The 27,794-nt window shown below is 69.1% G+C and overlaps 2 protein-coding genes across 5 annotated transcripts; one reads left to right on the forward strand and one right to left on the reverse strand.

Annotated features, from left to right (window-relative positions):
• Positions 1 to 2,211: 2,211 nt before the first annotated feature.
• On the reverse strand, positions 2,212 to 4,119 carry PRSS57 (serine protease 57). Its single transcript, XM_075037718.1, has 5 exons — positions 3,992 to 4,119; positions 3,563 to 3,716; positions 3,197 to 3,341; positions 2,477 to 2,737; positions 2,212 to 2,392 (listed from the first exon to the last, which is right to left on the reverse strand). Exons 1-5 carry the CDS (start codon positions 4,059 to 4,061, stop codon positions 2,213 to 2,215), a joined length of 810 nt encoding a protein of 269 aa, XP_074893819.1. The 5' UTR covers positions 4,062 to 4,119; the 3' UTR covers position 2,212.
• Positions 4,120 to 5,307: 1,188 nt separating this feature from the next.
• Positions 5,308 to 25,584, forward strand: PALM (paralemmin). Of its 4 annotated transcripts, none has more exons than XM_075037715.1 (9): positions 5,308 to 5,495; positions 15,409 to 15,457; positions 16,655 to 16,735; positions 16,839 to 16,969; positions 18,480 to 18,603; positions 19,047 to 19,068; positions 19,360 to 19,422; positions 20,485 to 20,616; positions 22,184 to 25,584. In XM_075037715.1, exons 1-9 carry the CDS (start codon positions 5,491 to 5,493, stop codon positions 22,768 to 22,770), a joined length of 1,194 nt encoding a protein of 397 aa, XP_074893816.1. In that variant the 5' UTR covers positions 5,308 to 5,490; the 3' UTR covers positions 22,771 to 25,584. The 4 variants fall into 4 exon arrangements, with proteins under 4 accessions (XP_074893816.1, XP_074893818.1, XP_074893815.1 ...); XM_075037714.1 differs by lacking the exon at positions 5,308 to 5,495 and adding an exon at positions 9,888 to 10,597; XM_075037716.1 differs by lacking the exon at positions 5,308 to 5,495 and adding an exon at positions 10,483 to 10,897.
• Positions 25,585 to 27,794: the final 2,210 nt, after the last annotated feature.

Raw genomic sequence — 27,794 nt, forward strand, 5'->3', positions numbered from 1 at the left:
CCAGCTCAGCGATGCACCCCCCCTTTTGGGGATGGGTGTAAAGAAGTTGCCAAAACACTGCCCAGGACTTTCCCTGGTGCCAGCGTTTGCCGCATGTGGTGGTGTGTGGCCTGGGTTTCTCCACAGCCCGCCCGCAGCACCTTCCTCCCCGAGGCAGCTCGCCATCCTGCGCCTGCCCCAGCCAGAGGGTTTGGCCCCCGAAGCGCCTGGCGCGCTGCTCCGTGCCAAGTCCACGGGCACAGGCTGCGGCAGCGACGTCAGCTCCTGCCGATGAGCGGGAGATTTCGGCTTCCAAAACACGGCTGTGAGTCAGGCGCCTCCTTCCCGCCGGTTTTTGGGTGGTCTGGGACAAGCCGGGACAGGCGCCGGCTCTCCAGGCTTCCCAGCAGCACGCAGAAGCCCCAGGGCTGGCAGCCCTGCCCCAGCATCCTGGGGGGGTCTGCCCCACGCTGCCACTGCAGGGAGCCCATGGGGATTTGGGGCTTCCTTGGAGGCTGGCAGCCTGGCAGGGGTCTGTTCTCTGCTGGGTGTCCCCCGGTGTCCCCAAGGCCACCAATGCCCACGGCTGTGTCCCCCTCACCCCACGCAAAGCCCCGCAGCAGGGAGCTGGGATTGCGACAGGAGGGGATGGGGCAGCGCGCTGCAGCGGGGCGCAGCCAAAGCCCCTGGGCTCCCCAGCACGGGGACCACGGGGACCGCAGAGGTGAGGGTGCTTTCCGGGGACCTCTCGGCACACTGACCTAGCCCTGGCCTTCATCCTCTCCGGCCGAGCCCCCAAGGGCGCTGAGATGGCCTGTGCCAGACGCTGCGGTCGGCTGCAGCCTCCTGCGGAATCCCCCGGGCGCTGTGGCAGCGGCGTGCCAGCAATTTGCAGATAAAACAAACAACCAGGAGCAGGGAATGTCTGGGTCTGGCCCCGGAGACGGCCGCGATGCTGGGCAAAGCCGCATGCTGTGTTGCATGTCTCAGCTGAGACCCAGCAGCACGTGTCCCCCCGGCCGGCGTGGGCAGCTCCCGACCCCTGCGCCCGCAGCCACCCAGCTCCCTCTGGGACGAGCATCCATCTGCGCGCCCGAGCGTGCCGGGGAGGCGGGTGAGGCTCTCGACAGGATCCCCGCGGGCTCTGCCAGCGCAGCCGGGCGGCTGGGAGCCCATCTGCCCCCGGGAGGTGTCTGTGGTTCCCCTGTTTGGGGGGTCCCGTAGCATGGTGGGGAGGGTGCGGTGTGGGACGGGATGGGACAAGACGAGACGGAATGGGATGAGACAGGGTGGGATGGGATGGGATGGGATGCGATGGGATGGGATGCGATGGGATGGGGAGCCCCACCCCAGTGGGAAGACAGCTCCAGCGCTGCTGGGATGCTCCGTGGGATGGCAGCACCTGGGTGAGGGTCCTGGCTCCTCTGGGGCAGGGCCTAGTCATGAGCAGGGGCTGGTGCTTCCCTCCTTCCTCCTGCAACCCCTGCTCCATCCACCCCAGCCCAGGACAAGCCCGGGGGGTCTGGCTGAGGACCGGAGTGCAATGGGGAGCAGTGACAGAGCCAGAGAGGGCATCCTGGTGGGGCAGGGGAAGGAGAGGGGAAAGCTGGGGAAAACCACCCCCCGTTGAGATGGGCAGCAGCCGCCTGGGCAGTGCGGGGTTAAGGATCAGTCAGCCCTCCTGGACTCAGCTGCCCACCGGGACATTAAAGGGGGCTAAAAGACTGGCCCAGGCTCTGCTGGCTCCCAGGGCAGGTGGGTCTCGATCTCGGTCTCGGTCTCCCCATCATGTCCCTGGGGCCGGATCGGGGTGGGCCGGGGCTGATGGGGGGCAAGGGTCCCTGGAGCTCCTGCCTGCCCCAGAGCCAGGGCTGTGGCCCCTCTGTAAGGTGGGGGGCAGTAGGGTGGGTGGAGGGAAGGTGAATGGATGGAGGGCTGGGACCAGGTTTTATTGAGGAAGGCAAATGTTGCTGCTTGCAAGAGGCAGAGCGAGGTGCTGGGGCTTCTTGTACAGCTTGGGGGGATGAGTCTCCCCTCGCCAATAGGCAGAGTCAGTCTCCTGCCCTGCCCTGGGTTGAGGAGCCCTGAGCATCAGCTCCCAAACCCCCTCCGAGCTGGGAGGACCTGGGACTCCTGGCCCTCTTCGCCCCTCCTGGGAGCTGCCAGACAGCCAAGACACCTCAGACCCTCTCCCCGCAGCCCGTCTGCCCCCGAGACCCCCTTCCAGGCCTGGCTAGGGCTTCGGCTGCCCCTTCTGATGGTGTTGCCTTTGCACGATGCGATGCACCCAGTCGATGTAGTTGGAGATCTTGGTGTAGATATCAGGGTACCGGCGGTCCCCACATCTCTTCCCAGAGAAGGAGACGATGCCATAAACCTTTTTGTTGAAGATCAGGGGTCCCCCAGAGTCACCCTGCAAAGCAAGGGGGTGGGAGGGAGACTAGCGGATCTCCTGGAGGGGGATGGCTGGGGGGCACGGGGCCGGGAGTGCACTCACCGAGCAGACGCCCTGCAGCGTGGTGTTGCGGCTGGCCGCGCACAGCATGTTGGTCGAGACCCTGCCCCTCCACAGCGTTCGGCAGAGGCTCCGCTTGGCGATAGTGGTGCTGGTCTCCATCAGCTCAGTGGGCTGGCTGCCGGAGCTGGAGATGTCCCCCCAGCCCGCCACGTAGCAGACGGTGCCGGGATTCAGGTCGACGTGCGGTGAGGGCAGGTGGGCCAACTTCACGTACTCGTTCAGCGTGGCCGGCCTGTTCAGCTGGGCGGCGAGCCAGGGGCGCAGGTGGCTTCGCTGCTGGGGCAGAGCCCCCCAGCTGCTCCTGCCTGGGGACCCCGACCCCCCCTGCACCCCACCACACGCCCGCCCCCACCCTGCCCTTCCCTCTTCAGGGGCTGAGCCCCCCGCACCGGTCCCAGCCCGCTCTAGAGACTGGCTGCCCGGGAGCGGAGGGGGCTGCCGTCCCAGCCGGGGTCGGTGTGCCCCCGGCCACCTCCATCGCACCCCGCGGCGCGGTCCCGCTTCTCCGGAGAAGCACTGACACCTAGTGTCGGCTCGGGCCCGCGTGGGCCTCTCCCTCCCGCGCCTCGCGGGGCGTGGGGCACCCCATCTCCCTCCTGCGCCCCACGGGGCACGGGCCACCTCACCTCCCGGCCGGCGGGAGCCCCCGAGCCCCCGGTGGGCAGGTCCGCGGCGGCCAGCGACGCGTGCGGGACTCACCTTGAGCAGGCGGATGTCGTTGTCCCCCGAGTAGGGGTCGTAGTACAGGTGGGCGATGGACTCGTCGACGCCGAAGATCTGCTGGGACGCCTCGGGCTCTTCCAGCCTGTGGGCGCCCAGCACCACGCGCACCGAGGGGCTGTGCCTGCGACAGAGGGGCCCTGAGCGGGCGCTGCCGCGGCTGGGGGCGATCGGGAACGGGGAGAAGGGGGCTGGCAAGGTGGGCTCCCCGGGAGCACAGGCGGGCGGGAGGGGGGTTGCTCCAGGACTGCGTAACCCCCGGGATGGGAATATCTGTTTGAAGGGGGCCGCGCCGTGTCCCGGGGTGGACGGGAGGTGCGTGCGCTGCGTGGGAGCGTGGCTTACCTGGGAACGAGGCAGTGGGCTGCTGTCAACACCCACATGGGCCACACCAGGAAGCCCCCACAGACGTGCTCCCCATTTATCTGGATGGAGGCAATGAAGGGCCAGGAGTGGGGTGCCGCCACCTTTCCCCCGATGATCCGGCTCCCCTGGGTGCCTGGTGGGTCGGTGGGTGCAAGCGGTCACCGGCTGCCAGGGAGTCCCGGCACGGCTCTCGCCCGTGTCTGTCCTGCTCCTGGCTGTGTGTCCCAAGCACCCGAGCACTACCCGCAGGTACCAGGGAGCGGCCAAGCATCAGCTCTGGCCGAGGAGGGCTGAGTGTGGCAGGGCAAAGGCTCCCCTGCACCATGGTGCTCCAGCTCGGGGTCTCCATCTCCCACCCTGGCTGTGGGACCAGCCCTGCAGCCCTCTCAGCTCCAGCTCTCCCATTACCTGCTGAGGCCAGTGCTGGGAGCAGGACGGTGCCTCCCAGGCTGAGGATGAACATTCCAGCCGTGACCATGCTGGTGCAGAGCGGACCACTGCCACCTCCTCTGGGGCCACTCAGGGGTGGGGGTGCTTGAATAACTCTGGAGGCTGAGCCTCCGCCTGGGTGCCGGCAGATATCTCCCTCCTGCTTCCTCCTCTCTGGGTGCTGCTGCCTTGTGCAATTGCTGTGGGGTGGGGGGCACTGGCAGCGCAATGCTGTGTCGGGGGTAGATGCAGCGTTGCAGCTTCCCCCAGAGCGATGGCTTGCTGGGAGAAGAGCAGATTGGGGCAGGAAGAGAGAAAGCAGAGCGGCTTCCCAACCCTGTCCTGACTCCTCCTGTGCCTTGAGCTAATTAGGAGGAAACCCCTCTCCTCTTGGCAGAGAGGTGGGAGCAGCAGGGCCCCACCACATCCCAGGACACCTCCCAGGATGTGGCAGTGTCCCCGGGGCTGGCTGGCAGCCTGGCTGCTGTGGGTCGCACAGGGACTGTGCTGTGCTCCGACCCGACGCATCTTTCGGCCCCTCCAGAGACTGCCTGGCTCTGGGATGGTGCTGCGGGCAGAGGGGCAGTTTGCCCCCCACCTTGGTCTGCATCCCCTCTGGGGTGCAAGAAAGGCTGCGCGCAGGGTGTTCCGGGGTGGGGGTGTAGCGCGGTGGGGGGACGGGGGCCCCACTGCCAGGGCGACCCTCGCTGCAGAGCCAGGCTTGCCCCAGGCCCGATCGCGGAGCTCTCGCCCCAGCAGCGGGCAGATTTTGTAACGGCGCCGCGGTCAGAGGTTGGCTCTGGGCTTCCTGTGTCAGCTTGCCACCGTTTGCCCAACGCCAACCGTTGCGTCGGGAAACGGAGGACCGGCGAGGGGGGACTCGCAGCCCGGGCTGCCCCCTTCTCCGTCCTCTCCCCCGCCGCCCTTTGCACCGTCAGGGGCGCGTGCCGGGCACGCGGAGGCCCTGGCGCGGCGGGAGCGACGAGCGTGGCCTTCGTCCGGGGCATCGCCCGGCCTGGGGACCCTCCTGGGGCGGCACGAGTTTGGGGACGACGACGGCTCGTCCCGCCCGCGCTACCCGCGGCAAGGAGCCGGCGGCGCCCGCAGCCCCCTCCAGCCCGCCCCGCTCCGGGCCGCGTCCCCCCCCGCGCCCCAGCGGCAGCCGCAGCCCCGGGGACGCCGGCAGCGGCGGGCGGGGAGCGCCGCGCCCCGAGGCCGGGTGAGGGGCGGCGGCAGTGGCGGGCCGCGCCCGGCAGACGGAGCTGTGCGGGCGGCGCGGGAGGCGGGAGCACCGGCGCGGCCCCGACATCCCTGCGCATCCCGCAGCCCCGCCGGGGATGCCGCCGCCCGCCGGGCCCTGAGCGCCGGGACGCCGGCGGCCGCCGGCCCCGCTCCGCCGCGCCTCGACCGGCCCGACCCCGCCGGAGCCGCCGCCGCCGCCGCCGCCTCCTCCGCCGGCCGCCCGGCCCGCCTGGAAAATGGAGTGAGTACCGGATCCGGCCGCGCCGCCGCCGCCGTGGGGCGCGGGACCCCGGCACCGGGCCGCGGCCCCCCCCCCGCCGTGCCGCCGGTTGAACGCCGCAGTACCGGGGGGGTGGTGGTCCTCCGGGCACCGAGGCGCGGGACCCCCGCGCCGGCGCTGCGGGAGCCCCACACCGCGGCCTCACGGAGCCCGTACCGGGGGGCTCATATCCTCTCCCCGCCCCGGTGCCGGGGCTTGGGACCCCAAAACCCGGGGCTCGCATCCCCCTGATCCCGGGGACTCAGGACCCCAGTACCGGGGGCTCGCATCCCCCCGATGCCGAGGCTTGGGACCCCAAAACCGGGGACTCGCATCCCCCGGATGCCAGAACTCGTGACCCCAAAACAGGGGGCTCACATCCCCCCCAGATGCTGGGGCTCAGGACCCCCATACCGGGGGCTTGCATCCCCCCAATGCTGGGGCTCGGGGCCCCGATACCGGGGCCTCCCGTCCCCCCGATGCTGCTCAGCAGGTGCTGCCCCTCCCCGGGTCCCTGCCCTGCTGTGGGGTGCCGAGGCGCCAGCTCGGGGTGCAGCGGCGGAGGCCCGGGAGCGGGCACGGGGGCTGCGGGGGGCGAGTCTCCGCTGTCAGCGGTGCGGGAAGAGGGGGGGTGGGAAGGGCGTTTATTTTTGTGTTTTGAACCTGTTGTTGCTGCTGCGTGTGGCTGGGGTGAGTGGGTGGCTGTGAGCCGTGGACCCCTCCCTGCGCACGCACCCCCAGCTCTCTGCTGAGGGACCCGGCTGTGACGGGGGGATCCTCGTGTGCCGGGTCCCGCTGGAGGGACGTGCTCCGGCCCCGGCCTTATCCTTTGTGTGCTGCGGTGGGGCCCTGCCCGGTCCGTCGGTGCCTGCAGGCGGGCTCAGAGCCGGGCATGGGGCTTTGCGGGAGGATGGGGGAAGGAGGGAGCGGGTGGAGGCCGGTAGCTGGGGACCATCACACTGGTTTTACCCCTTGGTGACACCGGCAGCTCCCACCTACAGCGTGCTGGTGCTGGGAGGACGTGAGGCTGGTCGGCTGCTCGATGTGCCAGGTACCAGTGACAGCAGCCGCCCCGGCTGGCCCTGTCTCACCCAGCCCTTTCCTTCCCTCCTGTGGCTCTGGTCCCCACCATGGCAAACAAGGGTCCCCCCCAGCATCTCCAAGGTTTAGCACTGGGGGCTTCCCGGGGCCATCCAGCCAAGCCCGGGGTCAGCTCTGCTACCCTCCGCTCCTCACGGGCGCCTCGCCTTGCACCGACTGACTGGCCGTCTGCTAGCGAGATGCTGGGTGCTCAACAGGTCCCGCTCGCTGCTGTCTGCCTCCCACCTGCGGACCCCCGTGGAGCTGTGGGGCGCTGGCGAGGAACAGGGTGGTGGTTTCCTGGGGTCGGGGTGGGCTCTGGCTGGCTCAGGGCTGAGAGCAGCATGGGAGGCCTGGGGACGTTTCGGAGGCTGGGGCGCAGCGTCTGTGGGGTGGGGGAAGCAGAGCGGCTCCCCTTGTTGCTGGGGGGGCCGGAGGCTTTGTGGTGCGAGAGCTTGCCAAGGCAGGTCTGCGGCTTTGGGCAGCTCCTTGGTGCGTCGGTCCCTTCAGAAAAGTGCCTCTTTGGGGAGGACAACATGTGCGTGGTTTGCCAAAAGGCAGTGAGGGAAAGGGCAGAACCGAGAGGCACGATGTGCCCTGGGGAGCGGGATGAGGAGCTGCAGGGACCAGGCGTGGGGTCTCCCGGGGCAGAGGCATCAAGGGCTGGGGTTGAACCAGGGGTGTCAGGCAGGATGGCGGCTCCTGCCCCCGGGCTCCGCACGCTGACTTTCACCCCACTCTGCTCTCCCTCGAGCTCCTCCAGCAGCTGAGGCTTTGGACAGACCCTCCCAGCAAGGGCCGAGGAGCCCGTGGAGGGGTGCGGGGGCTTCCCTCCCACCAGCTCTGTATGCTGGACCTGCCGATGGCTCCTCCTTTTGAGTGAAGCCCTACAAGTGACCTGCGACAGGGGCTCACCCCACTGGCGCTGTGGGAGCAGCATCTTCCCTGCAGTCCTGTCTGCGGGTGCGGGGTGCAGCCAAAAAGCAAAACAGGGGCACGCATGGCTTCTGCATGGGCAGCCCCTCTGGCCACTCAGCTGGCTACAGCTCTTTGGGTGGAGGCTCCTGAGCTTTTGGGCTGGAATAAATGTGCAAAAGCCGGTGGTTAAAATGCCCAGTCGTGCTCTGCTGGGTGGGTCCAGGTTTACAGGGGGATCTGCAGCTCTGGTGCCCCTGCCCCGGGTCTCACCGGGTCAGTCCTGCTCCTTCAAATCCAGAGCCTGGTCGTGGGGCTGGAGGTTTAGGAGAGTCCCAGGGTGGGTGGGCACAGAGCAAGGTGCTCCCTTTACGTCGGCCTGGCTCTGCGGCAGATAATGGGTGCTGGGGAGCATGCTGCTGGCCTTGGTTTGGCTCCTGCTCTGCCTTGGCACTGGCAGCGGCTGGAGGAGGGTCCTGGCTGCCGTGAGCCACTGGTGCCCAGGGAGGTTTGGCTGAAAGCTTCCAGCTCTTGTAAAGGCTGTGCTGGTCCCGTCAGGGCTGCTCATCGGTCCTCTGCTCCCACTGCCGTTGATGCTCTTGAGCAGCTGGAGATTTTGCGTGTCCACATCTGGCTGCTCCAGTAGTTTGTCTCAGCAGGTCGCTGCTCTCCCCTCTGGGTCTGGGGTCTCCTCGGAGCAGGGGCTCTCCTGGTCCTGCCCTCCCGACCCTGCCCATCCCTGATCCAAAGCCGACAGTCGCACCCAGGGGAAAGAGGGAGATTTCTGCCTGAGGAATAACCTGGGAGCCCTTTGGGAAGGGACTTCGGACCCTGCTCTCCGCCTGCCTCTGGGGCGAAGCAAAACCCAGCTGATGCCCCCCAGGCTGGACCCTCGCTGCCTCCCGGCCAGCTGCAGGGAGCCAGAGGGAGTTGGGTCTGTCCCTGTCCCTGTGTGCAGCCAAGGGGACGGCACCGTCACCCTTCCCAGCTCTCCCGAAGGAGGCCATAAAGCTCCGCCGCAGATGGCCGCACAATGGCACCCCAGCCCTGCTCAGGGCTGGCGGATCTCAGGGTTCAGAGTTTGGCCACCGCCGTGGGACGGGGCCTCTTGGCTGGACCTGTGTGGCTGGGTAGGAACCGAGCGGGTTTCCTGGGAAGCTGTCCGTGTTGGTGTTCCCACTTCCTGGCCAGAAACAGCCCCTTTCCCCATGCAGGGTTGGTGGTTTGTGCGGTCTGCTCCGTGCCGGGGCTCGGCCGGGCTGTGGCGTGGGCTCGTCTCCAGCGGTGGAGGTGACGGCGTCAAGGAAGGGCCGGGAGGAAAGCTGGAGAGGCGACGTGCACTGGGGCCGGGTTGGGTGGAGGCACGGAGCTCGGGGCTGGAGGCAGAGGCGTGCGCAGGAGCCCTGTTTCCGAGTCTGTCTTTACTCCATCCAGAGGCGAGCGAGCCCCTGGGGCCCCAGACAGAAGCTGCTCTCGGGGTTGAGGATGAGCCCTGCAGCAGCCTGGGAGGAGAGAGAGGAGCCAGGGCGGATCCTGCCCCAGCCAGGTGTTTCCTGGTGGAGCATGGCTGGACGTGGGCTGAGCCCAGCCCCTCGGCTCGGCGCCGAGGACCGAGCTCCCCACGGGTGCCTGGGGCTCACGGGGTGCCCCTGCCAGGAGTCCGGTCGGGAGCCATGTTCCTGCCGGCTCCTTGGAGCTTCATGTGTGCCTGTGTTCATGGGGTTGGTGTGGGAAAGCCGCGCTGCCTCGTGTGAATGGGAACCCGGGGACCAAGTGACGTGGCCGGGGCCACCCTGAGGCGGTGGGGAGTCAGGCGCCGTGTCCCGGACTGGCGCTGGGCCTGCCTGTCCCAACCGGTCAGTGCTCCCAGGCATGGGGAAAGGCCAGCTCCACTCTCATTCATAAATCGTGGGGGAGTTTCCTGGTGGAAACCTTGCTCCTCCAACTGGAAGGGAGCTGGAAACCCAAGTGTTTGGAGGGCACTTGAACCATTGTTTGAAAGATCTGTAATTTTCCAATCAAACTCCCTCCCCAAGCCTCTGTTCATCAAATATTCATGGGATCCATTTTCTCCTGGCACTCCCAGCCCACGTCTCAGCCCGAAGAATCAATCAGGCAGCTCTGCTTGCTCTAATGCATCCTGCGTTTTCGGGAGCCTGAGGCTGCCATCTCCTCCTCCCGCCTCCCCCCATCTCCCCCCCGTCCCTGTCTCCTCCCAGGGCAGCAGCGTTGGATGGGGCTGCGCAGGCAGCGTGGGGAAGGCATGGCTCACGGAGAGGGAAGGAGCGGGACTGAGCACTGGGGCGATGTAGCCGGCTGCGGGGTGGAGGCAGCCAGCTCCGTGGGGCAGGGCAGGAGTAGCTCCTGTGTCACCAGGACCTGAGCAGGCGGGTCGGACCCTGTGCCGAGCCGCCCCGGCACTCGGCTCCTCGGCAGCACAGCTTTCTGGCCATCCTCGTCCGAGCCACTGGCCGCCGATTTATTTGCCGTTGCGGTCGATGAGTGCTGGCCCCCGGGCTGCTGTGGCCCCCTCCCCTCCACTCCCGCTGCCAACGAGGGCGTTCGATAGCGGCCCCGCTGCTAATGGCTTCGTGATGGAGGCTTTGCAGAATCCCCGCAGGCGTTGCTCCCCATGGCAGCCTCACTCCGGACCCGGCCGAGGGGCCCAGCTCTTGGCATGGGAATGGTGGTGTAAATCAGTGCCGGGCCCTCAGTTGCCACCGGTGCTGCCGTTTACACAGGCTCTGAACCCCGCAACCCCCCCCATCTCCCCCGGGTTGTGGCCGGCCAGCGTCGGTACGGGGGCCTGGGCGACGGTGTTCCTGTGCAGGGCTCTCTCCCTGCCTTCCCCCGGGCTTGGAGCTGAGCGAGTGGAAAGGGAGCGGAGGTCAGGGGAGCGGAGGAGCAGCTTGAAACGGCTCTTCGCACATTTGGATGAGCTAATGGGAAAAAACAGAGGAAGGCAAATAAACATTATTGTTTCATGTCAGGCGGGGAGGAGACAAAAGGTCACGGGCTTCCCTTGTGATGGTAGGAAACGGCAGCATCAGCAGGGCTGGAAAGAGCTGGAGAGCCAAGGGAGAGCGCGGGTACGTGCACGGGGCGCGTGCGTGCTCCCACGTGTGCGTGGATCCGTCCGTGGGTCCCGGGACCGCTGCCTTCGCAGGTGGGAGTTCCCGAGGCACCATCCCCAGGCGCCGCCCGCGTCCCCGCTCCTTTCGACCTCGTCTCCTGCACCACGGCCCGTGGCTCTCCCTGCCACGCGGCGCATCCGGAAACGGCTCGAGGAGCGGCCCCGGCACGGGCTGAGCTGGGACACGCGCGCAGCGGACACCGGGCGGCAAAGCATGAGCCTGTTCACCGGCGCTCGTGAGACCGGGTGAAATGAGGTGCGGAGGAAGGGCTCACCCCGGGTTTCCTTGCCGGGCTGGCGGTGCCTGAGGGCCTCGGTGGCCGGGGGCTCGGTGGCCCCGGGCTCGCCTCGCCGCCCCTCCCCGGCACCCAGGACGGACCCGGAGCTCTGGCTGGCGCGGCCGAAACCCGCGGCGAGGCTCTGGCGACGCCGAGGCCTCGGCCCGCCGGGGCTGCCGGCCCCGGGGAGCTGCCGCAGACCGCGGAGCGGCGCTCCGAGCCCCGGGGGCCGCCCGGGCCCGGGGGGGGCCCCTCGGTTCCCCGTCCGCCGCCCCCCCCCGCGCCCGCTCCGCGCATCCCCCCCTCCCGGCGGCTCGCCCCGTTGCCATGGCGCCGTTGCCATGGCGCCGTCGCCAGCGAACCGCCTCCCGGCGCGGCGGAGCCGTCGGTCACCGGGGCCGGAGGCTGCGGGGCCCCATCGGTACCGGCCCGGGGCTGCCGGCCTCGCCCCCGCGGGGAACGGCGGCGGAGGAGGAGGGCGGCGGCGGGGAGCGGCTGCTCTGGGTTGCGCCGCGGCGTGGGGAGGGGCTGGGGCCTCCCCCCCCCCCCGCGGATCCGGATCCGGCCCCGGGGCGCTGATTCCCTGGTCCCCGTCGAGCCTGCCGACCCCCAGGGACAGGGCACGGCGGGAGCCGGGAGGGGCTGGCTGGGGGGCTGGGACCCCTCCACAGGCCTTCCATCTCGGCGCCCTGTCCCAGCGGGCAGGGAGCGGGGGGGACCAGGGTGGTCCCCGCTCTGCCCCCCCCGCCTCTCGCCAGGGTCTGGAGGCCGTGGGGGTGTGGGTGTGGGTGTGGGTGTGGGTGTGTCCCAGGGCTGTAGCTCGGGTCGGGCCCCACAGTGGGGCTGGGGTGCGCAGGCTGCTGGGGCGGGGGGGGGCAAAGCTGGGGCCGGGAGGGTGCAGCGAGGGGCATCCAGCCTGTGTTGCGTCTCTCCCTGGGCCAGGAAGATTCCTGGCGTCCAACCCGGGAATGCGGAGACTGTAGCAAATAATGGAAAATAAAGAGGATGGAGGAGGGAGGAAAAGCAGAACAGAACGTTTCAGGAATGCTGTAAAAGTTTGGATCCATCGAACGGGGCAAGATCCAGGGGAGAAACAGGCCCTGGCCCAAAGCCTTCCGAGCTTGGGGTGCCGAGAGCTGGACTCGGGGGGACCCCTGGCCCCAGAGCAGGGAGGTGCCCATGGCGAAGGGCAGCCCCGGCACCGTGGGGCTGGTGCCAGCCTGGCCCCGCCGCCGCTCGGGCAGCCCTGGCTCGGGGCAGGGCGCGGGGGCGGCGGGCGGCCGGTTCTTCCCTTCAACTTTTGCACATAATCTGTCTCTGCAGAGAGCCGTCCCAGCTGCCCCAAATTCCAGGGGGTTCCTCGCTGGTTTGGAGAGGGAAGGGGAGGTTTCACCCCTTGGGCTGGAGCCCGGGGCAGGGCGTAGGGCCGTGATGTGGATGCTGCTCCCGACGCCGGCTCCGTGCTCCCCCCATCAGGGCCCTGCGTCCCCACAGCCCCCGCACTCGTGTGCCGGGGGTGTCTCGTGGGGGCCTGCCAGGTCCATCGCCGCCTTTGTCACAGCTCCACCTCCGAGTTGTGCAACTGCTTTCAGTCTGTCTTTCCTGAGAAAAAAAGTTCCCCCGTGTCCAGGGCCGAGGCGAGAGCCTGGGCACGGGGCTGGGGAAAGGGCAGACCCCACTCGCAGCCCCGGCAGGTTGGCAGAGGAGGTTTCCCTCGGGAAACCCACTGTCCCCAGCCACTCTCCCTGCGAGGGAACGGCTCCCGCTGTGGGGGGGTTGTGGGGTGCAGCTGGTGTTTGGGACAGCCGGGGAGGGAGTGGGGTTGTCCCCTCGCCCCCCCCAATTGTCCCTGTGCCGGGTGCTGCTGCTCTCAGACCCCGCACAGCCGGACAGGGAGCGGCAGCAGAGAGAGCAGGGACAGCAAAGGGACTCGCAGACTCTCTGACTCCTTTGGGTTTGTAATTATTTAATTCCCGTTCGGGGCGCGGCATCGGGCTGCCAGGCGTGACACACGGGAGGCCGCGAGCGGCGGGTGTGCGCCTGCGCGTGCAAAACAGTCACAGCGTCGCCACAAACAGCACAAAAATAACCGCTACAAAAGCGACACCTTCCCTGCTTTGTTTTTCTGGCCTGGATTTCACGCGCTGCGGGGATCCCGGGGTGCGGGGAGGACGGGCGGCTCTGAGCAGCTTTTGGTTAATCGCCGTCTTCGAGGAGGCGGCAGGCGGAGGCGGGGGGTCCTTTCGCCCCGGCAGAGCCCATGCGATTTCCTGCAAAGCCCGGCTCTTGCACAGGCGTGTGCTGTCCCCGCCGGTGGGGGACTCGTGCGAGGGCACACACATGTGCAAGGGCACACGTGCTGGCACGTGTGGCCAGGGACGTACTGTGTGTGGGGCGCAGCAGCCTGTGCCCACCCTGTGTGTAAAACCATCTTTGGAAAAAGCCCTTAATGGGAGCATGGGGAAGATCTCCCACCCACGCCGCCCCCAGCCCTGGGCCATCTGCAGAGCCCAGCCTGCATCCCCAGGGGAGCAGACGATGCAGCGGCGGGGGGAGAGGAGGGATGGGGCGAAACCTGGGGAGGGGGGGTCGGTGCCCCCCACCCCGGCATGCTGGGTAGCACCATAGAGTGCGTGTTGTCTTCCAAAATGGGCACCCCGAGCTGGGCTGGGGCTGCCCTCCCTGGGCCTCGGCTCGCCTCCTGTGGTGGTTGGTGCTGTAGGAAGCCAGGGATGGCTTCAGCCTGTGTCAGCAGGTCTGTGGCCCCCCAGATGCTGGGTGCCCCCCGAGCACGCAGCCGCGGTGAGAGCAGGGTGGGTCCGGGCTTCTGGCGCTCGCTCCTTGCTAATGGCTTTTCCCGCTGTGCTGGGGACACGGCGCTGCCCGCTCCTCCCTGTCCCCCCCTCGCCCCGAGCCACCCCGCATGGGCTGGGACTGCCAGTGGCCCTGCGGCCGCTCCTCTCCCTCCCTCCTGCCCGCTGGGAAGGGACTGTCTGCGTCTCGTTTTAATTGCACTTGCAAAGCCCCCGGGCCCAGCCGGGCGTGCAGGGATGGACCCGGAGAGAGGCAGGTGCAGGGGCATCCCACTGGCCCCCCGCGCATCAGCCATCCCGGTTCCATGCGCTCAGCCAGGGCAGGAGCTCCTGGGAGCTGCAGAAATGGATGTGCACTTAACTACCTGCATAAATTAAGTCCAAGACCTCTCCCCCTCCGCTGCCTCGACCCCGGCATCTACCAGCTGCAGGAACAGCCACGGGCAGGGGCCAGAGCCGGACCCCACTCCGGGCTGGGGCGTACAGACCCCCCGCCCGGGTTTCCTCCCTCCTGCTCGCCCAGGGCAGCAGCACGGATGGCCCCGGGTGCCAGGGAGCGGGGACCGGAGCCTGGACCAGTGTCTCCATGCTGGTGTCTCCTCCAGAGCGGCTGCCTGCGCAGCTGCCCCCTCGCAGGCTCTCCTGTCCCATGCTCTGGGAAGCAAGTGGCAATGATCCATCGCCTGATGATACCTCCGTTCCTCCCACCCTAATTACTGTCACAGCTAAGCACTTCGTTAGCATCATCTGGCAAGCAGCCAGCCGGCTCCCTGCGGCACTGGAGCATCCCCCGTCACAGCTGGGCCCCGGGCAGCCGCCCTCAGCTCCGCTCTGCGACTCCCGGCTGCTGAACCTGCACCTGATGCTTTGCGGCGTGGGGGCTCTCGCCGGGCCCCGTGGGGCTGCGCTGCCGGTCGGGCTGGTCCAGGGCACTCATGCTGCCTCGACGTGGAAGGTGGGTGCATGAGCACATGGCTGCGGGGGGGGGGCCAAGGCACCTCTGCCTCGCAGCACCCCGGGGCCCGGCTGCACCCAGGAGAGCCGCGTTGGGGCCAGTGAGGTGGCCGCCGCCGGCAGCATCCCCGGGCACGGCCACGGCAGTTTGCGTTGTGGAGCTGGGTGCTGGGCCCGGGAGCATGAACCCCAGCTGGAGCGGAGCCTGTTGCAATGTGTGCGTCTGTGCGCGTCCGTGTGTGCACGTGCGTCTGTGTGCGTCCGTGTGTCTGTGCACGTACGTGTGCGTGTGCCTGTGCGCGCAGCCACGAAAGGTCACTGTCCAGGAAAGGTGTCAGCAGCCAAGAAATGGGCTTGGAATGGAAAGTGTGAGCCAGGTTGAACCGCAGGGGTGGCCAGAAACGTCCCACTCCAGCCCCTCCGTGGTCACCATTTCCATCTGTGCCGTGGCCACGGGAGGAGCGGGTCCGGCCACACCAGGTCACCCCCAGGTGCCTCTCGCGGGGGATTTGGGCAGGGCAGGGGGGCCACGGGGTGCCTGGAGGAGCTGTGTGGGCGAGGGGTGCTTGGCTCCGGGGGGGGCAAGGGGAAGGGGAGACAGCAGCCGGCGGAAGGGAAGAGTTCAGCCTTTGTCCATGCGCTGTGTCCGGTTCGCCGGTGGCACAATGTCCCCATTCACCCGCCGCCCGCACTCTTCACTGCTTCTCTCTGCTCTCTTGCAGGGTTGTGGAGGCCAGCACCCTTCAGCAGGAGAGGCTGCAGGCCATTGCGGTGAGTCCCTTGTGCGCCGCGAGCGCACGACGAGCGCGCTGGACCTTGAGCTGGCATCCCCACCTCCCCGCGCCATCGCTTGCAGCACGTGGGGCAGATGCTAGCGGGGAGGAGAGCGCCGGCGCTGGGGCTGTGCCGGCGCTGGGGCTGTGCAGCCACTTTCCCAGCTGCTGCCTCTGGCCTGGAAAGCTGCTCCGGGGCTGCAGGCAGGGGCAAGAGCCAGAGAGCCTGCGTGGGTGCCCCCCGGGCAGGGGGTCTCTAGCAGCCAAACACAGACCCGCGGGAGCCCGTGCCAGGGCATCCTGCCCTGCGGCGGCTCTTCCCAGGGACAGGCCACAGTCGGGGTGCAGGATCCGGCAGGGCTTGGCTGCGTTGCTGAAACAAGGACAGAGCGAGCAATGGGCAGCCGGGAGGTTTAATTAATGAAGCAGCGCCTTGATGAGCCCCGAGTGAGAGGGAAATGAGTGATGATTCCCCCCTCGTCCTTTCCCAGGGAAGGGCTGAGGATGGTGCACGATCCAGCCCTGCCTGCTATGGGCCCTAGTAATTATAATAATTAGCGAGCGGTCAGGGGCCGCGCTGGGCAGCCCCTCCCCGGCACAGAGCAGGGCAGTAGGTTGATTTTAAACCCCATCGCTGCCCCACAGCAGCTCCCCTGCCCGCCGTGGGCTGCCAGCGTCCCCGGCCCGGCCCGCTGCTGGCCGATCTCCGCTACACAAAGGGCAAATTGTTCTGGGCCAGAGGAAAAAGAAAGCGGGTGACGCTTCCCGGGCTGGGACTGACTCTGCTGAAACGATCTGGACCGGCCCCAGGATGTGCAGCGAGGGGGGGGCGGGGGAGAGGCCGTGGGGGCTGGTTCCCCCCCCCGCGCTGGCAGCTCGCTCAGTGGGGCCGGGCGAGGGGAAGGTGACGTTCTGAGACGGTGAACAGGCTCCAGGCTCTGCCCTGATTTCTCTGCACCCTCCGTGCCTCAGTTTCCCCCGGTGAGGGCAGGGACATGACGCAGGGCGGGGGAGTTCCCGGTGGGCTGTCCCCAAGGCCGGTCTTGCAGCCCCAGGCATGGCTTGTGTCCCCATGTCAGACCCCCCGGGAGCCCCTCGCCCGCTGCTCCTCCCTGTTCTGGGGATGCTGCCCCGGCCGGGGGGGAGGTGCCCCCTCCCCACGCCGACCCCGGCTCTGCCGCTCTCGTCCCTCCAGGAGAAGCGGAAACGTCAGACGGAGATCGAGAACAAAAGGCGGCAGCTCGAGGACGACAGGCGGCAGCTGCAGCATCTCAAGGTGAGGATCCCGCGGGACCCCCCGGCTGCCTCTGTGCCGGGGATGTGCCGGGACCCCCCCCGCTGTGGGGGTGGCAGGACCGTGACCCCCCTCTGCTCCCCAGTCCAAGGCTCTGCGGGAGAGATGGCTGCTGGAGGGGGCCCCGGCTTCAGCCTCCGAGGAGGACGAGGCCATGAAGAAGCAGATGCAGGAGGATGAGGTGAAGACCAAGGAGCTGGAGGAAGCCATCCAGAGGTAACGGGGATGGCGTGGGGCCGGGGTGTGCTTGCAGGGTGCCCGAGTCTCTCCAGAGACCCCCCCGAGCAGACGGGAGGCCGAGATGCCGCTCAGTCCCACGTGCTGGGAACGAGGCACGTGGCACGAGACACGCTGCCGTGTGGCCGCGCTCGCTCGAGTTCAGCCGGGGCCCCGCTCGGAGGAGAGCATCCGCTCCGGAGCTCGGAGCTGCCGGGAGTGGAGGTGCCTCCGTGGCGCTGCCAGGGCTCAGCCGTTCTTGCCGGCATTTGTCCACGGGCTGCAGCTGGTCCCAGCGCCCATCCAGCCCCACGGCCCCTCTGAGCATGGACGCCCCCAGCTCTGCTCTGCCCGGGGCTGCGGCAGCCACAAGCTGTGTAGGGCATCGGTGGGAGCCACGGGGCTAGGGACCAGGGCTGGGCTGGGGGCTGGACCCCCCCTGGGGGGGCTGTTCAGTGCCCAGCACCCCTGATTGCAGGGGCAGGGAAACACGGGGCTGGTTCCCCGTGGGTGTCCGTCCCCATTGCGGTGGCTCGGCCCCTGGGAAAGGGGCAGGGTGGGAGGTGAGGGAGGAGAAGCCTCGGCCCCTGCCCAACCCCCTCCTGCCTGGGCTGCCAAAGGCGGGGCGGGGGGGCCGGGACCCCCGGCACGGAGGTGTCCCAGCAGCCCAGCTGGCCTTCAAGAATGCAATCAGTCATGGCTGTGCCGTTAATTACCAAGCATCGGTGCAGAGAGGGGTCAGGCACGAAGGGGCCTTTGTGTCCGTCTAATGGCGCGGTGCATTCCTCCACCGGCGCCTCGTGGGGAGACGGGAGTTAAGGGGGGGCTGTGCCGGGGGGTGCTGCCACCGCACTGACAGAGGGGCCCTAATTTACACGGAGATGAATCCGTGGGGACTCCCCAAACCTCCTCCGTGTCCCGGTGGGGCCCTGCTGCCGGCACAGCTCTTGGCCAGGCTCGCTGGCTGGGAGCGGGCGGTTATCCTTGTGGGAAGCTCAAACAGGCTTTGGGCGACACACGTGGGAGCAGAACGGTGATGGATCGACGTTGCTCCGTGCCACCAAAGCGAGGGCACTGGCAAGTGCGTGGTGGGCTCAGTTGTCACTGCATGGGGACAGTGAACAACCCTGTGGGGTCAGTCCCCCTGCTCGGTGCCCACAGGGGGGGTTTCTTCCATCCACTTGCGCCAAGCCCATCAGCCGAGCGGCCGCCCCAGTCGCTCAGTGGCTGCGGAGCTGCAAGTGTCCTGAGCATCGGTCGCCCCGTGGAGACGGGTGGAGGTGTGCGGCCGACGGGTGCCTGGGTTAAGGACGAGGGCAGCACCCGCTGGTGAAGCCCCTGGGTTTGTTCCAGCAAACACACGCTTTTCCCCTGCAAAGAGCTGGTGACAGCCGTGCCGGAGGTCGGTCGGTCTGTCCCTGTGCCACGTTGCTGGCCCGCATTCGCAGGTCTGCTGCGGCTGCCTGCACCACGGCTCCCCATGGCCTCTCAGCCCTGACTCTCTCCGCAGGCTGGAGAAGGAGCTGGAGACGCTGGAGAACGGCAGCTCGGCGGCTTCCACCAAGGAGAACCTGGCGGCAGTGGCGTCGCCAGCCAAGGAGGAGAAGGCAGAGGCCGTCCCCAACATGCAGAAGGTGGGCACAGCCGCTCTCTGCAGGCAGGGCTGCCCGCTGCGGGAGGGGCGGATGGGGAGAGGGGTTGCCTGGGGGTTCGGCGCTTGCTCAGCCCCCACCAGACCAGAGCTGGTTCTTGCTGCCAGCGCGGAGCAGGGAGCTGCCGGGGTGATGGCACGGCGGCGGGCAGGTTGCACTGGCGGAGGGGCCGAGCGCGGGGAACCGCTGCCGATCGGCTGCAGGGTTGCACTGGCGTGCTGGCGCGGCTGCGGTGGGCCCGGTCCCAGCCAAGCTGGGTGGATTGGCCACCCCACGTGTCCCTGTCACCCTTGGAGCCCCTGCCCTGCTGATCCTGTGCCAGCAGGGACGGGGGTCCCTTGCCCCAGTGGGGATGGGTGCGTGGGTGGTGGGTGTGCGGGCAGCGGGTGTGCAGCAGCTCCTAACCTCTCCCTTCTGTTTTGCAGAGTCCCCTGGGCACAGTCAAGGGTAGGTGATCCCTGTCTCGGCCGTGGTTCCTGCTCTCGGGAGGCAGCACCTGCTGCCCCCTCGTGCTGCCCCGGCACTGGGTCCGGATGGGTGGGGGGAGCTGGGGCAGCCCCATCCCCATGTCCCATGTCCCTGTCCCCTCCCGGGCAGCGGTGCCCTGCGGCAGCAGAGCCCAAACCAGGTGCCAGCCATGGGAAGACACGTCGCCCTCCCTGGGGCCCATCCCACGGGCGCCTGGACGACCGGGCGACTATTTTGGCTCAGGTGGTCGCCTCTCCTCTCTGTCCCCAGCCGAGAAGAAGGTCTCCAGCAGCCCCATGAAGGCGGTGGAAGGCACTGACATGATGAAGGCAGGTAGGTGCCCGCTTCCCCGGGAGGAGCGCTCCTTCCCGGTCGCTTCCCCCTCCCCTTCCACGCCGCCCCTCGGCTCGCTGCCCACCTCGCAGCCCTGCCACCGCTGCTCCCCACCGCTCGATGGCTTTCCAAGCCCAAGGCAGAGAACATCAGTTATTTGCAATCGGAGGGTTTGTTTTCGCTTCCACCCCGCGGCTGGTTTGTGGGTCAGGGCCCCCCCCTCCCGCCCCGTTCCATGTCTCTGCTCTGGTTTCATCCTTCGCCTCCCGCTCTGTTTGTGGCTTCTCAGAGCGCGGGCAAGGGAGAGGAACGTCGGCTGCCGGCATGGCTGACCCCGCACCAGTGCTCACGGCACCGTGGCTGGCTGCCGGTGGGGAGCTTGCAGGGGTGCGCCGGGCTGAGCTGCCCGCACTGGGGGGGCTGTGGCCAGCTCTGCTGCTGGAGGGGTTTGCTCTGATTCGGGGGGATGGCTCAGACCGGGCTGCAGCACCGGTGCTGGGCAGACCCCGTCTTGGGGTCCTCAGAGCAAAGTGTCGCCGGGCCGAGGCAACGCCGGTGCCGGCAGGGACTGGCCGGCAGCCGAAGGAGAGGTGCCAAGGATCGCCCGTCCCACGGGAGCGGAGGGGCTGTCCCAGGGCCAGCACCCTCAACGGGGGGTGCCACCTCCCGCAAGCATGAGCCTGGCTCCCAGCCCATGCCCCGTGGCTGGCACCGCTCACCGGCCGGACAGACGGACGCGGCACCGCCTGCCCCGGTGCCTCCAGCGCCTGGCTGGGCCCCAACCCCGGGGGACTCAGAAGCCGTGGAGGTAAGGCGACGCCGGCAGCGCCAGGACGGCGACGGCCCCGCGGGTCCCGGTAGGAGGGCTGTGCCCAGGATGTCGCGCCCGCCTCTGCTGTTCACTCCTCCTCGCTGCCGCCTGCTGCCTTGCTAACGCCGCTGAGCACCGCGCCGCACCGCACCGCACCGCTGCCGCCATGCGCCTGCCCGCTGCTGGCCGCTGAGCAGGGGCTAGGGAGGGCCGGGGCCACCGTAATGTGCGCTGTCCTCTTTGTGTCCCAGCCATGTACTCAGTGGAGATCACGGTGGAGAAGGACAGAGTGACTGGGGAGACCAAGGTCCTGTCCAGCACCACCATGCTCCCCCAGAACCACTGTCTGCAGGGGGTCAAAGTGTACGAGGATGAGCTGAAAGGTACGGCCCGTCCCACACCGCTCAGAGGCATCAGGAGCAAAGGGCAGGGGACGAGGGAGCAGACACCCGAGCATCCCGCAGGGCGCCGGGGCTAGGAAGGGCTGGGGCCGCTCCCGGCCATCCTCGCCAGCTCTGTAGGGGAGATGGCTCTGGGCAACCCCTCGCCGGCCCCAATCCTGCGCCCTGGCCAGCCCAGCGTGGGATCTGTCCCGGCAGCATGGTGTAGACAGTCCTGATGGGCCAGCCCTGGTTTGCACATCATGGTGACCCTGCGCTGCTGCAGAGCAGAGAAGAGGATGTGCCGCGTCCAAGACTCGGGAACCCGTCCCGCAGGCAAGGAACATGGCACCAGCACCACGTCGGCCCGACGTGCCCAGGCTGGCAGAGGAGAGACTGGCCCCTGGGTGCAGAGAAGGCACAGCAATATGGACCGGTCCCTGCCTGTGGCCCCTGCTTTTGGGAACCTCCGGCAACCTGCTTCGAAGGGCCTGGTGACACCCGAGGGGTGGTTGTCGGTGGCACGAACCAGCCACAGAGCTGGGGCACGTTACTGGGGACTGTGGTGGCCAAGTGGACCGACCGCCTCTCCAAAGAAGCTGCGCTGCACCGGCAGTCGGTCCCGTTCAACACCCTCCCTGTGGCCGTGGCCGTGCTGGGCCACGCTGCCCTTCACCTCCACCAGCCACCTGGCTCAGCCCCCCGGCTGCTCTGGGACCCTCAGCTCCAGGGATGGGCCGAGGAGCCGCCTCGGCAGCGGTCGGCCGGGGGCAGCCGTGCGTTGGTCCCGGCTGAGCCGGCCCTGCCTGGGCCAGTTGTCGTCCGTCGCTCCATCAACTGGCTGCTGAGGCTGTTGCACTGATCGTCGCATGATGCCCCAGGTCAAGTGGAAAATGCGATGAGCCGGAGGCTGCTCTCGCCGTGACGCACGTCTGTTGCCTCCAGCGCCGCAAGCAGCCGTGCAAAGTGCGCCGGTGGCAGAGGAGCCCCGTCGCCTCCCGGGCACCGGGTGCCACAGGCAGCGGAACGCGGCGGGACGCGTCAGGACGTGGTGGGACGTGGTGGGGCGGCACCTGCCGAGCCCTCGCTGGGGTCTTACAGGTGGCAGCGGCGACCTGCCGCAGAGCATCGTGTCGGCCCCGGCCGAGCCAGGCGCCAGCCGGATGCCATCCCGCCACGGCACGCTTGGCAGGCTGTCGGCGACCTGGCAGACGGCCGTGGCTCCTGCGGGGCTCGCCGCGTCTGAGGTTTCTGAGGTGCCAAGGGCCAGGAATGGCTCCTTGCGTCGTGCTTTTGTTTCGGCCTCCCCGTCTGGTGTTGGGCAGGGGCCAGGCAATGCTGGGGGGGGGTCTGGCAGCAGCTCCGGCCAAAGGGGGGTGTCGGGGTGCTGCCGGGGGGTCCTGGCCTTGGTGCCAGGGCCTTTGGGGAGGGGAAGGTGCCGCTCCCCAGCCACATGGGAGCCGGGTCCGAGCGGGTTGTGCCAGCAGGAGCTTTTCCAGGTCGGCTCGTGCCCCCGGCCCGAGCCCCCCGGCCTGAGCCCCCCTCACCCTCCCTCCTCTTGTCCCCGCAGTGGTGCACGCAGTGAGCGCCGAGGACGGAGCCCTGCAGAACGGGGCTCACCCCCTCAGCTCCTCCGAGGTTGACGAGCTCCTGCACAAGGCGGACGAGGCCACCCTGAGCGAAGCCGCCGGGCGGGAGGCACCGGCCAAGGTGGGCAAGGAGGCCGGCAGCGCCCCGGCCAGCCAGAAGCCAACGCCGCGGCGGGAGATCACGGGGCTGCAGGCCAAGCCGCGGGAAAGCACCGTGGTGCTGCCGCCGGGCGAGGGGATGGAGCCGAGCCGGGAGCAGCCCGTCACCATGATCTTCATGGGCTACCAGAACGTGGAGGACGAGGACGAGACCAAGAAGGTGCTGGGGCTGGAGGGCACCATCAAGGCCGAGCTGGTGGTGATCGAGGACGCCGAGAGCAAGCCGGAGCCGGCGCGCAAGGACCACGCGCCGCCCAACGGCACCGCGCTGGAGCCCGTGGCCGCCCAGCCGCTGGGAGAGGAGGGTGCGGGCGGGCAGAAGCCGGGCGCCAACGCCACAGACGCCAAGGAGGCCGAGCAGGAGACGGACGCGAAGAAGCAGCGCTGCAAGTGCTGCACGGTGATGTGAGCCGCGCCGCCGCCGGAGCAGGCTGCCCCCGCCGAGCCCCCTCCACCCCGGCCCCCGCTAGCCAGGCCCGCCGCCCCGGCCCGCCGGGCTCCCTCCCCCACCGGACACAGACCCTCTTTCTGCAGAACCGGGGAGATCCAACACGGCGCCTGCAAAGCCGCAGCAGGCAGCGGCGAACCGCGGCCGCGGCACCGCTCGCCCCGTCTGCCTGACATCCGCCCCGCGCCGCCCCCCACCAGCGCTGCCTGTGATATTTATTAGAGACCCCCTCGTCCCACGGCACGCCCGCCCCCACCCACGGCCCGGCCTCACCCTGCGCCGGAGCCCTCCCGCTGACGACGCCGGAGCCTTTCCCTCCTCTCACCGGCAACTTCCCACCTGCTGTCGGAGGATGGAGCTGGCCGGGCTGGGGGATCGGAGGACGCCGCTGCGTCTGTAGATGACTCCCGGGGAGCCGGTGGCCAGTGGGACCCACGCTTGGCCCAGCCCGTGGCGGGCACGGAGCCAGCCCCGTGCCAGCCCCTCTCTCCGCACCTCCGTCGTCCCCTTCTCCTGCAGGGAAAGGCCCTGGGCTGTCCCCCCCCAGCTGCCCACGGATGTCCCTGCTCCATCCTGCGTCCTCGTCCCCACGCCCCTGGGCTCCCCCAGCCGTGAGCCCCTCCGGGATGGAGCGTGTCCAGGCGAGGGAAGGGCGTTGAGGGCAGCGTCCCCTCCGCAATGCTCGACTGCGGTCGGGAGCTCGCAGTGGGCTCCTCACCCTGGTGCTCGCGGTGACTGCTGCCACTGTCCAGGTACCAATGCTGCAGGCTGCCACAGGGCCGTTCCCCATTTCGGCTGCCGTGCTGGTGTCGCTGGGCTCTACTGGTGGAGAAGTGCTGTGGCCGGCTGCCTGTGTCCTCTTGGGGCGACGTGGGTAGCGATGGCAGCGAGGGAAGGGGAGCTGGGGGGCCCCAGTCCCGTGGGGATGAGGATGGGGTGGGAGCTCCCATGCCCCCTTGCAGCAGTGGGAGGATGGCCCTGCACCGCGTCCCCCTCCTGCCTCTGCTGCCCGGCGGCAGCAGCTTTGCAGAGCTGCTTTCTGGGGCCCCAGGCTGCAGTGGGGCAGCCCAGTTCACCCCAGGCACCGGGACTGGGAGCTGCCAGGGGTCTGGTGTCCCGCGGAGGGTGTTCCTGGGACACCGTGTCCGTGCCGGGACTGCGAGCAGCCTTCCCCGCTCCCCCCACCCTGCGCCCCAGCCCTTCAGCGGGGATTTCACCACCAGCACCAGCGTTTCCTCCCCACTGAGACCCGCTGGGGCAGGCAGGGAGGGCGGGGAGGGTGGGGGGGGGGCGCCCACGACGGCACCCGTGGGTGCTGAGCCCTGCCCAAACCCTGGGTTCTTCTGCCGCAGCAGCTGACACATCTCACGGGTGTCGGGCACGTGGCTCCAGCTGCGCCCACCTCACCACCTTGCGGGTCCAGCATCCTGGGGGCACGGTCCTGCCCTGCCCCACCCCAGCACGGGGGCTGCCATCGGGGGGGGGGTGCCATCTCCCACCAGCCCTGTCCCAAACATGCTGGGGCTCGGACCCCCATGTGCCAGCCCTGGGCCGGGGTTGCTTTCGGTGCCCGGTGCCCCACGTCGGCTGCCCCTGAGCTGGCTGCAGCCGGGCTGGCAGTGCCCGGTCCCCACGCCCCGGGGACACGGGAGCTTTGGGCAGGGCGCAGCTGGACGGAGCGTGGCCCAGCTGCCAGCCAGCCAGCACAGTGGGTCCTCGTCCGAGCGGGTCCCTGCTGCCGAGCGCGGCCAGGCAAGTCCCCAGGGATCCCCGAGCCCCTGGCGAAGCGTGTGCAGAGCAGCCCTTGCGCTGCCCAGCCCACCGGGACGCGGGTGGTAGAGCAGCCACGGATGGGGCTCGGCCCCCCAACGCCTTCCCTCCCCCCCCCCACCTTCCCTCCCCCTCCCCCTTCTTGTGTGAGCAGTGGTCCCCCCCATGACATCCCAGTTGCCCCCCAGTTACCACTCAGGCTGCAGTTTTCCCCCCAACGGAGTCACTGCAGGGATAGGGGAGGGGGCAGGGGCCGAGGTCAGGGGCTGTTGGGGGCTGCGGGGGGCTGGCGGTGCTGCCATGCCAGTCCTCCCCCGGGGAGCCCAGCCCCGAGCCCTGGCCGGGCGCTGAAAGCCTCTGGGAGAGGCAGAGCTGGGCAAGGGAGGAGAGGGGGTCGGGGCTGGCACCCCCGGGGGGGAGAAGGGGGAGCCTCTCCCACCTCTCCCACAGACCGGCATCACTGGAGCCCCCTCGCTGCAGAGCGGGGGGCTGGGGCTGGATGCTGCGGGGCATCTGCCCCATTGATCCTGGGGGGCTGGGTTAGGGCTAGGTCCCCAACGGGGACGCACGTCACCTCCCGCCACCCCCTCGCTGGGGGCCAGCACCGCTCGTCCCATCCCGCCCCAGGTCCTTTAACACCCCCCACCCGACCCCAAGCCAGGGCCCCCTCCCACCCTCAGCACCCGCTGCCCCTCGGTTGGCTTCGGACCCATCGCTGGCCCCTGGCCCCATCCGGCCCCTGCAGCGGCAGCGAGCGGGATCAGGGCCCCGCGGGGCCGGGGCCGGCTGGGGCTGAGCATCAGCAGGCGGAGGAGCCCGGCCGCGCACCCCAGCCCTGTCCCGGCCAGCCCCCGCCACCCCCTGCCTGGCTCCGCTGAAGTGCACTTCCCGCGCTCCCGTGCTTTTCACTTGTGCCGAAGCCGTTTGAAGTTTTTCCCCCTCCCCGGCCCTCCCCGTTGTTTGTAAGACACCCGAACCGAGCAAATAAACTGTGTGAACAACCAGCCTGGCGCCTCTGCCCTCTGCATGGGGACCGGGGCCGGCACCCCGACGCTTGGCACCTGCGCTCGACACCCCGACGGGTGGGAAGGGGCCGGGATGGGGATGCTGGGGACGGGGATGCTGGGGATGGGCCCCATTGCCCCCTCACTGCCTGGGCTGTGGCTCCTCTCATCCCTGCCCAGAGGTTTCCCGCACCCTCTCGCCTCCGGCTGTTTCATGGGTGCAAGAGCCACGTCTGGGGGCATTCATGCTGTCGCTGGCAGTGACAGAGCCCTCCCTCTGCTCGGCCGCCCTCCTGTGCTGCCCTGGCTGTCTGGTGCTCCGGCCTCAGATCCATCACCTATCAGCCCCGGCAAAGCCGATGCTGGCACGGCAGGCAGCAACATGGGGGATCCCCGCCTCCTCCCCACGCTGCCCACACTCACCCACTGCTGCCGGCATGGAGCACCCCATTCTGCCCCCCCCAGCAGCACCAGAGCCAACCGGCATGGGGCAGAGGCAGGAGCTGCCTGGCTGGCTGTGATCCAGCCCGGACAGGTCTCTGCCAGAATAAATCCCCTTGGTTCCTCCCTCCTGTGGCTAGTGGGTCCTGGCTACGGTGACAGCCAGCCGAGCAGGGGCATGGCGCTTTCACACGCCTGCCACCGATGCTGCCCCAGAGGTGTCTGTCCCCAGACCGACAGTGACACCAGGCAAGGGAGATGTTCAGGTGCACTCCGCCGTGGCAGGTCCTCTGTGCCACCCTGGAGCCCAGGGCACAGGTAAGGGCGGCGTGCTTGGAATGCCATCCCAGCACTGCCACATTGCCAGCCCTGGCGCTGGGGTGATGGACACGTGGCCACGCCAGAAGAGTAGGGAGGAAGAGGTGGGTGGGAACTGGGATGCTGGGAGGAAAGGGATGCAGGTGTGATGCTGGCTGGCGTGCCCAGGTGAAGGGGACGTGGCAACCTGATTTCCTGCTTGTCCCAAGGGGCAGCGCTGGGGTCAGGGCCCCCCAGGTCCCGTCACCACGCGGCTGCGGGTCTCTGCCCACCCCCAGGCTGGTGCGGGTCCTGCTTCTGCCCAGGGCCGGGATGCCAGGTCTCGTTCCTGGGACAGTGGGGCCCCGGCTGTGCCCGGTGCCAGCCCAGGGAGCCGAGCACACACCCTGCTGCAGGCGTGGTGTGCTCCCTGGCTCCCCAGCCATCGCCTGTGGACTTTGTCTCAACCCCGTGGTAAAACAGGCTCCACTCTCCCGCCTGGAAACGCAGAGCCGCCTGGCAGCCGCACAGAAGCCACCGTCCCTGGGCCAGCCAGTGCCAGAGCCAGCAGCCCAGAGAGCAGGGCCAGGGGCACCAAGGGGCCGGGCAGGGGGTAAGTGGGACCCTCCGGGCACCCCGCAGCCGGGCAGAGGCAGCTGGGGTGAGCCGGGGTCTGACACCATCCCCGTGCTCCGGCCATCGCAGGCAGCGGCGAGACTGGGAGGGGTTTTCAGGCACGGGTGGGCTCCGGTGGGATGCAGAGCTGTCGTGGTGGGGCAGAGAAGACGAGGACAGGGACCTCCTGCCCCAGACACAGGCGCAGCGAAGGGCTGAGCATCCCGGCACAGCATCGCCCGCTCGGCTGCGACACCCTGTGCCAGGAGGGAGGGTGGCTCCGAGCGCTGTGTGCTGGCGATGCCGCCCGCTCTGCCGGGGTCCAGCAGCTGTGGTCATGAGCATCACAGCCACTGTGCCATGGTCCCGCCCTTGGCCTGGCAGGTACAGGGCGCCCGAGGTTTCCGGATCAGGCGCGGGGGCTTGTCCCTCCTGCGAGGGGCCGGCAGGGACCGGGGGGCCGGGGAGGGCAGCACCAGGTGGGTGCCCATGGCTGCCGGGGTGGTGAGGTTGGCAAAGCCAGGGCTGCCAAGGCAGCGAGGGCACCCACCCCAGCCATGCCTGCGCAAACACGGGGTTATCAGGCGGACAGGCCGGGGGAGGCCCCGCGGTGTAAACAGGAGAGTGCAGGCTCCCACCACGGCTGCTGCCGGCGCGGCTGCCGCCGCCGCGTTCGCTCAGGCCCACGGGCTCCTCCGCACGCTCCCCAGCAGAAACCGCTGCGTCCCCCGGGGCTGGGGACCCTGCCCTGCCCTGGGCTGCCCAGCGTGGACTCGGGGGGGGGCCTGCAAGGTTGGCAGACTTGGCTGTGCACCCCCGGGCTGCCTCCCTGCCCCGACGCTGCCTGTCCCGGGGCGG

Source organism: Buteo buteo, chromosome 10 (assembly GCF_964188355.1).
Source record: "Buteo buteo chromosome 10, bButBut1.hap1.1, whole genome shotgun sequence".
NCBI classification, from domain to species: domain Eukaryota; kingdom Metazoa; phylum Chordata; class Aves; order Accipitriformes; family Accipitridae; genus Buteo; species Buteo buteo.

Coding starts and splice junctions, on each gene's coding strand:
- PRSS57 (XM_075037718.1), bottom strand. CDS start 4,061: ATGGTCACGGCTGGAATGTTCATCCTCAGCCTGGGAGGCACCGTCCTG. Junction 3,717..3,991: donor CCCAGCACTGGCCTCAGCAG/GTAATGGGAGAG, acceptor CCGACCCACCAG/GCACCCAGGGGAGCCGGATC. Junction 2,738..3,196: donor ACGACATCCGCCTGCTCAAG/GTGAGTCCCGCA, acceptor CTCGCCGCCCAG/CTGAACAGGCCGGCCACGCT.
- PALM (XM_075037714.1), top strand. CDS start 10,536: ATGGTAGGAAACGGCAGCATCAGCAGGGCTGGAAAGAGCTGGAGAGCC. Junction 16,736..16,838: donor GGCAGCTGCAGCATCTCAAG/GTGAGGATCCCG, acceptor TCTGCTCCCCAG/TCCAAGGCTCTGCGGGAGAG. Junction 19,069..19,359: donor TCCCCTGGGCACAGTCAAGG/GTAGGTGATCCC, acceptor CTCTGTCCCCAG/CCGAGAAGAAGGTCTCCAGC.